Source organism: Delphinus delphis, chromosome 14 (genome assembly GCF_949987515.2).
Source record: "Delphinus delphis chromosome 14, mDelDel1.2, whole genome shotgun sequence".
Taxonomy (NCBI): domain Eukaryota; kingdom Metazoa; phylum Chordata; class Mammalia; order Artiodactyla; family Delphinidae; genus Delphinus; species Delphinus delphis.
Genome location: NC_082696.1, coordinates 47,467,550 through 47,476,494, shown reverse-complemented (window position 1 = coordinate 47,476,494; position 8,945 = coordinate 47,467,550). Strand labels below are relative to the sequence as shown.

At 42.6% G+C, this 8,945-nt stretch overlaps 1 protein-coding gene across 7 annotated transcripts in view; it reads right to left on the bottom strand.

Moving 5' to 3' along the window:
- FYN (FYN proto-oncogene, Src family tyrosine kinase) overlaps positions 1–8,945 on the bottom strand; it is a 208,261-nt gene that overhangs the window by 34,757 nt on the left and 164,559 nt on the right. For 6 of the 7 annotated variants that reach the window (XM_060030067.1, XM_060030065.1, XM_060030070.1 and 3 more), the window contains 4 exons: positions 7,730–7,828; positions 4,871–4,974; positions 3,752–3,901; positions 975–1,139 (listed from right to left, as the gene is read on the bottom strand). In XM_060030067.1, coding sequence (XP_059886050.1) covers positions 975–1,139; positions 3,752–3,901; positions 4,871–4,974; positions 7,730–7,828 — 518 coding nt within the window. Of the gene's footprint in view, positions 1–439; positions 596–974; positions 1,140–3,751; positions 3,902–4,870; positions 4,975–7,729; positions 7,829–8,945 lie in introns of all 7 variants that reach the window. The other variant, XM_060030071.1, reaches the window with a different exon arrangement.

Sequence of the window (8,945 nt, the reverse complement as noted above, 5' to 3'; positions counted from 1 at the left end):
TAAACATACTCTCCATGAAATTCTCAAGACAATCCTAAGATGCAGGTATTATTCCAACTTTACAGATGAGGAAACTGAGGTTCAAGGAGATTAAATAAGCCCCTTGCCCATGGTTAATCAGCTAGAAAAAGCTTCAAATCCAGGCTACTGAGCAAAAAAAGTCCATGGTCTTCCCCTGTATTAGCCAGCTATAGAATCTTACCTTCCCACATCTGAGGAAAAGGAAACACCAGAGTCTTATTGTACTGGTTTCCTGTTCTGTGCGTACCTTAATTAACCACATGAAGTAGGATAGAAGGGTATAATCTGGATGGCCTGTGCCCGTCTAGCTATCCAGGTTAAGCGACTTGGTCCCAACGGCTGTATATGTTTTTGTTTAAAACTGTTCTTTTAACTGGCTTTGAGATGCAGCCAAAACAAAATGTGCCCTCTGCCTTACCAAGCCACACTTCAGCGAAACACCCCTGACCCAGCTTCTTCTCCAGAAACAAGGAATCACGTGCAACTTCCCAAGCATCTTTAGCCAATCCAGAAGTTTGTGGGGTACAACTCGATGCAATCACAGTTAAGTTAAAACACAAACCATCAGCTTTCTCTACAGGAAAGGGAATTAATAAAGAAAACACAGTCCTTATAATCCATAATCATGCATGCACTAGGAAAGATGGGAGGTGACGTGCCCTTCAGGGTGACACCGAGTTCATTTCACAAACATTTGCAGTTGGAAATGAAGGCATTTGGTGCAGGCTAGAATATTCCTTGTAGCATTTACTGGTTTATGAATTGAGGCTCATATAGTAGTATCATTTGAGCCATTTTCCAATCTTGACCAGAATTCTGAAATCAAAATCAAAATTATTAGTAATTCACATGTTCCTCTTGGCCAAAAAGTCTCTATTTTCACCTTCCATCTTTGATGTTTGGGACTTCCCAAACAAGAAAGCTAGTAATAGAGTAATGGAGTCTCAGCATACCCATCCATACTTCCCCAAACTGCCCATTTCCCAGTCTCTTGATCAACTGCAGGGATTCTCGAGGGATTTCCCAGACATCTTTGGTTTTGACAGATAGATCGGTAAGCCTTGGCATCCCTTTGTGACAGGGAACTACTAGGCGGCAGCAGAGGCCTGCGGCTCTCTCTGGTGGGGCAGGGACAGCAGCAGGAGGGGAAAAGAAAAGCAAACACATGAAACAACACTTACAGGTGCACAAACCCAGCCAGCACACAGCGTTACTCAAAACAGTGCTATGTCAGCAGAGAACTACACATGTCTTGGAAGATTAGACACCACACGCTGAAACATGTTTGTTGGAGGTAGAATAGAGGACGTTTTATATTTGGATGACTGCATACCCCCAGGTCTAATAGAGTCTATATGTATATACAGATACAGACCGCTTTGGTTTCTGTGCTCACTGAATAAGAAAAATGTTTTCAGCCCAACGTGCTAATAACATGGCTTCCGGAACTCTGCAAATACCTCCGCTGATTTCAAAAGGCACATCTGGACCACAGAATGTCAGCACAACTGTCTTTTGCCCCTGTCTAATATCTAGGGTTTGGGGATTCTCTTTGCTATGAATATACTTAAAATTGTAACTTCAGTACAGGATTCTTGTACAGAACATTAGACTGTTATAAACTAGTAAGGCTGAAAATTATACCTGGCAAGGGAAAAAAGAGGTCATATTTCTCTAGCGATTTCCTTGGCAGTTTGAACTGACTCTATTCTACCAGTCAGAAACTCTTGCTTTTTTGATTATTTTCCCTTAAAAAAATCTTTATAACAGTCTCCGATGTATAATTTAGGAGTCTGGTTTGAAACGAGAAAGAATGGAAACTAAAATTTGCAGAAACTCAAGGATGCGAGAGAACTCTATTTCCTATGAAAAAGAGGAAGGGAAAAAGTCGTTATCACTAATAGGTTATTTGGAAGATTTTTTTTCCTTTTTGTCTCTCTCTCTTTAAAGAAAAAGCCTTTTAGAACCTAGCAGTGGTAAGGGAAAATTGTCTAAATGCCCAGTTAAACATCAGTCAGGTGAGAAAGGTGACAATGGATAAGGAATCAGGGCAGTAACAAAAGCTGCAGAGTGCCTGGCTTGAGGCGGACAGAGCCTCACCAGCCATACCCCACCAGAGACCCCTCAAATCCAGGGAAATAAAATGTGGTGTTGCGGCCTTTTCTCCAGGAACCAGCTGCAAGTGCCTTTTTATTCCTTTCTTTTTTGATAGAATCAGGTTCGGAGACATTAAGGCAGGAAATTATTTATGTGTCAATATTTCAAAGGCGTTTTATTGTGTGAGGGAGAGAAAGAGGGAAGAGGAAAAGCCAATATAAAAACAAATCTGTCTCAAGATGGATTTTTTTTGAGATTAAAGAATGTCTATTGCTTTTCATATCCCTTCTCTCCTTCCAGCTTTATGATGTTATTAAGGTGCCCTTTCCAACACAATATTTTCAAATGATCCAAACCCTGGGGATCCAGCTGATGTTTGGCTGTAATGAAATATATTTAGGCATTTGAAAAATCCTTACAACATGCAGGCATTCTGAGTATACCACTTAAGCGCAGGGAGATATTCTGCTCCATTTCTCCCAAGTATTTCATTAGAATCCACATAGACAAAAGATACCCCCTGCCCTAATCAACAAGTACTTCAAGTGTTATTAATGTTTTCATTTGTTCATTACTGCCCAGGATCAACAGATAGACATTTATTGCCATTTTCAAAAAAATGCTTTTTTTTGGTGCTAAAAAATTATACACACATATTGTTAAATGAATGAGCATAGAGCAATAGTTGAAGTCAAGCCATGTACTATTTTGGAGTCTCGTCATTGTCCTGAAGAATAATATAAAATGTATATAATGGATCACACAAAAAACTATTGGGTTTAACGGGCCATAGATCTCTATCTGTACATGCATACCCCTATCTATTGGTGTGTACATATTGATATAGTGGGACTGACTTGCTAATCTAGGAAAGAAAGCAATCATCCTAACAACTGCACATAAAACCACCTTCTTTAATAAAATGTACAAATCACACACCTAAATACCTAATAATTGTATGTTTCTAGGAACAACAGACTAGTGGTGATGTCTGGGTGTTAGGACAGAGACTGATCTACTGTTTAAAAGTTTAATTTAATACAACAGCTGTAACAGATTTAGGAGCTGTGGATCATATATGTCTAAGTCTAGTTAGGAAATGGAAGTATTGGTGGGGAAGTAGAACATGATAAATAGATTGCGAAAGTCATCTAGTCATGACGATGAAATGCATGTGCGGCCATTCCCGCTACAGCGCTGAGTGTAAAGTAATGGTAGAAACACAGCACACCCTCTAGGAGGCCCCGTGGAAGTGCTCCCCTGGAGACCACACCCTCTTCCTTTCACAGCTCCTGAATTATATTCTGCAGGGGAACAGGAAGAGATAACTTCCAAGGATTTCAAGATGAAGACAAAAAAACAAACAGCTTTTAAAATTTAACCTGTTGCTTTCTACTTGGGGAACTTGAATGGTATAATCTTTTGACAAACATTTGGAACTAATAATAACTATGGAGGAAAAAACAGTGATAGAACCTATTTGGCCAAGCCCCACCTTGAACGGCTAGCAAAGAAAAGTATTTTCCTAGTGCCTTTGTATATATTCGTTGTACCTCTTTCCCCTTTCCCGCTCTGGGCCCACCCCTACCCTCCAGCATCCAAATGGTTAGCAGTCAGTTAGAATTCAGGTTACCTGAGTAATGTTGTACAAGCTGCTGAAGTGTCTCAAACTGGGCCCGGGTGGTAATATAGTATCCACCGTTGTCAAGTTTGCGAATTTTATAATGTTTGACATGGTCTCCTTTCATATCATCCCAGTCACGAATAGAAAGTGAATAGGCACCTGGGAAATGTGCAAAGCATTAGCAGCTCCAATCATTTTGAGTACCAATTTGTTTTTTGGGTCTCATTTACTTGAGTATTCTGATTAATAATTATCAAGAGGAGACAGACAGACAGACACACACACACACACACACACACTTCCACTCAGTAACATAGGAAGAAAACACCCTTTTCCTGCAAATGTCAGAAGATATTAGCAATAAAATGATTCTACCCTTGAGAAGGAAAGCTCTCTGGCTTTTTCCCTGTGCTACTCTATTCAGCACACTTGTGCTGGTGAACATGGCATAGACCCAACTCCCCCCGGGCAAGATGAAGGGAAGCACAGATGTTCACGGCTGAGATCGCTGCCCTAGTCTCCGTTACCCACAGGGCATCACAGAGGCAGGGGTGGCGTGTACTGAAGAAATCTAAGGACTGTTTCTCTAGAACTGAGCTTCCAATTCTTGCTTCAGAACACTTTTCACAGTAGCAGATAACTAGTGTCTGGTATGTCAAGCTAGAAGGCCACTGCTTTTTCTTTGGCCCAGCTCGTCTATTGGGTTCTAAGGAGTTGTTACATAATGAGAAGGCCAGCAGATGGAGGAAAAGAAGTCCTCAGTTTTGGAAAAAACAAAAGAAATGCAAAAAACAACCTGTGTGATTGGTGCCTGAGGAACTAAGAGTTTCAGAAAATCCTACTTCTAAAGGACTTCTGAAGATTCTATGATCTTGCATGCGTGGAGGAGAGAAGCGGTCCCAGCCCTGTTTCCGGGGGGAAGGTCTTGGTTTTGAGCCTCTGTAGTCCTTTTGGAACTGTCTGCAGTTCTAGAGCCTGGAGGGGAAACTGAATATAGGACTCTGCTCACAAGACAGGGAGGATATGTGCCATTTAAACACCCTTGTACGTTAGAGATAAGCCTTTCATCCCCTCTGACTAATCCACAGATTTGAATGACAAGCCACGTTCTTCAACTCGTTATCTTACCTTTGGTGGTTTCACTCTCACGGATAAGAAAGGTACCTCTTGGGTTTCCAAAGGACAAAAGCTGTCGCTCAGCATCTTTTCGGCCAAGTTTTCCAAAGTACCACCTTGAAATGAGATCAAGGGAAGGAAATGTTTTTGACGTTCATTTGCAAAAATGCAACAGCATCAGCTCCTCTGCCCGTGAATCCTCCTCACGTCCGACTCCATCCTTAGCCTCACCCTGTGTCGTTTTCCCTAGCCTCATCTAATTCCCTTTCAATCTATTCCTGATTCCATCCCTAATCCATCTCCTTCACTCCTGAAAAACGATCAGATTTGAATTGCAGGTTATTTTTCTTCCCTCCAGAGATGACAGGGACTGGTGGGTTTGTGTTAAAAGTGCCACCCACATGCACAAAAAGAGAAACCCAAGACCCTGTTTTGAAATGGCAACTGCAGGAGACCCTTCCCACGCACCTCTACAAGACCCTGGATTTCTGAGCATAATTACAACCCTTGGGAAATAACAAAACACAGTCTTAGTGTCTATAAAGATCATTAATCAAGCATTGAAAAAATGTCAGTCAGAATGGACAAAGAACAAAGACACGGTATTTTCAGTAACTTCCTACCTACAGCAACTCTGAAGGAAAATGGTCAAGGCTACCCCTAATTTGAGATGACTGCTGTCCCTGGATGCCTGTTTCTCTTTTCTTCCTGTCCAGCAGGGGTGAGGACTTGGATGGATAAAAGGCATCTGCTGCATGGCGGGGCTGTGACCTGCCGCACGTGAGCTCTAGCACAGCTGCAGGGCCAGGTTACTGCGTACGGTCAACCAGCGTAAACACTTAAAAACAGTGTCACAGATGTGTTCATACTCTCCCTGTAATGACACTCCCGTGCCACTTTAGGAGGCGTCACATCACATCACCTGCCGACCTTCCTTATTCATCGTCACCTCCCCCTGCACCCTCCAGCCCTAAGCACTGCCTGGCACTTGGGTAACGTTTCTGCACCAGGTGCTGAGTGAGCAGCAGGTGCTCCAAGAGCCCTAGGGAGAACTTGGTAGCATTCCATCGGAATCTGTGCACAGGAACAATTTTTAGAATATTTGACTGTGAAAGGATCCCGTTTCTAAAACGAAATTTCAATTCATTATACTTGTGCATAGCTATGATGTGTTCACTATCAAATTCTTTTGTGAATGAAAGAGCTTCCCTGAAGATAAGAAAAGACACGCTGCATGCCAGCTCCTCAGTGACTTTTAAAGGCACAAGATTGCAACAATCCTAACCTAGTGCTAGGTGGGATAAAGGGAATTACACCAATTATTTGTGAGAAATGACTTTCTGGGTTTGTATCAATAACCCAATTAAAATGCAGTGTAAATAGGAACAGTGATGAAAAGAGAACCACTGGAACAGTGGAGTGTACTAAAAGAATCGTATTTTAAGATAATGGTAATTAATTGCATATGTAAAACCAAAGGTATTATTTTTAAAATGCTATTTTATTCTTTAAAAACAAAGTACTTAAAAAACCTGACCATTATAAATGTAACTTAAATATACTGTGGGTAGGATCCCAGTTAAGTCAAAGTAATGCTGCATGTTGGTGGTACCTTTTATTCTGAAAGAACACAAAGATGTTTGCAAATCTGCCCTAAATAAAAGATTCAATACGGATTCCTTTATTCACTGATGATGAAACACACTCACTGAGGGAAAAAAGGAGCTCAGAACCGCTGAGTATTTGAGAGTGGGAAACAAAACCGATCTTCTTAGAGGAAATACAGAGGAATTAAAGACGAGAGAGCAATCCCACTGGGGATCTGGCTGGGGTGTGGAGTCTAATCCTCCCTGCAGTGCTTAAACAAACCCAGGGCATATTAAATATCAGAGCCAAAGCCTGGGCTGCGCGGCTGACTTTTCTCAGCTACCTTTCTGGTAAGTCAGGCCTGCCCCACCGAGCAGGAGAGGCAGGTCCCCAAGGTGTCAGGGGGAAGGCCTGGGTCTCATGTTTGGGAGATCCTGTCCCACCTCTTTTCCCCTCGGTTCAGAGGTTAGGGCCGCTACAGGAGCCATTCTGACAGTTCTCCACTTTGGAAGTGCCTGTGAATCCCCACAGGTCAGGAGGAGGAACCATGGCTGTCCCCTCTAGAATTCCCTCAGCCTATCGACCACCTGCCGAAATTGCCATCAGTGAAATCCTTGGGCTGTTAGTCACGATCTACTATGAAAGAAACCACCCGAGACCTCACATCAAAGGAAAGGACCATTGGACATGCATCACCATAGGATTTCCCGAGTGGTAGGATACACTGCATGTGAGTTACTCCTACCTGCGGTGTGGACAGTATGTCTTTTCAGCACCCCTCTAACATTTCTGATTACATCGAGGAGAAAAAGCTCAAATTGATCTTTAACAATTACTTACACCCTCCCCTTTCTCTCTCTCTCTCCATCCCCCCCTTCTTCCCACCCCTCTCCTCTTTTCTTCAGCAGACTGCAGGCTTAAATCCTTGGGTTGGCAATAATACATGCTCTAGCTAGAATTTCATCACTTTCTTACGGTTATTTCTATCTATGGCAAGTAATATTGGGTTTTCATTTAAGGTACTAATATAAAGTTTCTTCTCAAAATAAATGTTTGTTTAAAAGTGAGCAGGCTTTAAGAAAAACATTAAGTTAATAAGGGTACAAGTATTCTCCAGATGTGGCAAAAACCATGGCATAGAGCCTGGGAGACAAGCACTGCCACATCCTCTCACTCCTTAATCGCTCTAGTGAACTACTTCTCCCACTTACACAATGTTAATGGCACTGATTCAGGGCAACTAACTTTAAAAGCAACTAGTTAACTGAAAACAACAAAACATACTCTTCTGCCTGGATGGAGTCAACTGGAGCCACATAATTGCTGGGAATGTAACCAGTCTCTCCAGTTGTCAAGGAGCGTGCTTCCCACCAATCTCCTTCCCTGCAGGGAAAAAAGAGAAACGTAAGTGAGTATGTCAACCATTTCAATGTTTTGCAGTCACAGACTCTGTGTTGTAAGAGCGTAGGACTATCTCCTAGTCATTCTACTACTAGATTTCTCCAAACTCCGACACAGCCTTCTGTGAGGGTCAAATGGTTACAATCTGTGTCAGCGCAGAGAGGAAGCCAGCTTTGTCTCTCATCTCTTGCCTTATTTATGAATTCAGAATGTAGGACCCTGGCCATGAGGGGGCTCTGGTGGGGGAGAGGGCGTTTTGCTTGTTAAGTGTCTCCAACTTACATAGAGAGGAAGGGAAGGGAACTCCGCCCCCCCGCCCCCGCCCCCTGCCTATTTAAGAAAAACATTGTAACAACAACAAAACTGTAATTATGTGAGGTGACCTATGTGTTAACTAATCTTCTTGTAGTAAACATTTCACAATATACGTTTCAATCCATCACATTGTACACCTTAAACTTATACAATGTCATATTTCCAATTATATATCCATAAAGCTGGAAAAAAAAAAAAAGCATGCACTGCTAATCTGGCTAACAGTCTCTATTTCATCCCCTGTCCCAAGGCGACCAACATCCTGGTACCTCTAGAGAGATGCAAGCCGCTGGCTTTAGCATTATTTTGTCAGCCATTAAATGATTCAAAAGAAAGAAGGAAAGAAAAAAAAGGGAGGGAGGGAGGCAGAGAAAGAGAGACAGACAGACAGAAAGACGGACAGCAGACAGAAAGATGGACAGCAGACAGACATTATAGTTGCATATCACCTGAGAAAGGAAGCCTGTTGGGAGGCCCGTTAAGAGATGAATACCTGCCTTGTTTGCTCTCAAGAAAATGGGTAGAAGAATAAAGCGTACAGTAGGTTACGCCTTGCTCAGACACTTTCTCCCGGAGGTTATTTCATCAAGTATTGACAGCACTGCTCTGAGTCTGAAGGGTAGGAGAGGAAGGGTGGGTGTAGCTGTGTGTGTGCAAGTGCAGGCAGAGAACGAAAACTCGCTAAGGGGATGAGAGTCTCAGTCCCACCACTTTGTGTAGCCCAGCGTTCCAGCAGCAGCATGGGTTCATCTGTGGGGCTCTCAGCGCTGCAGGCAGAAGGATG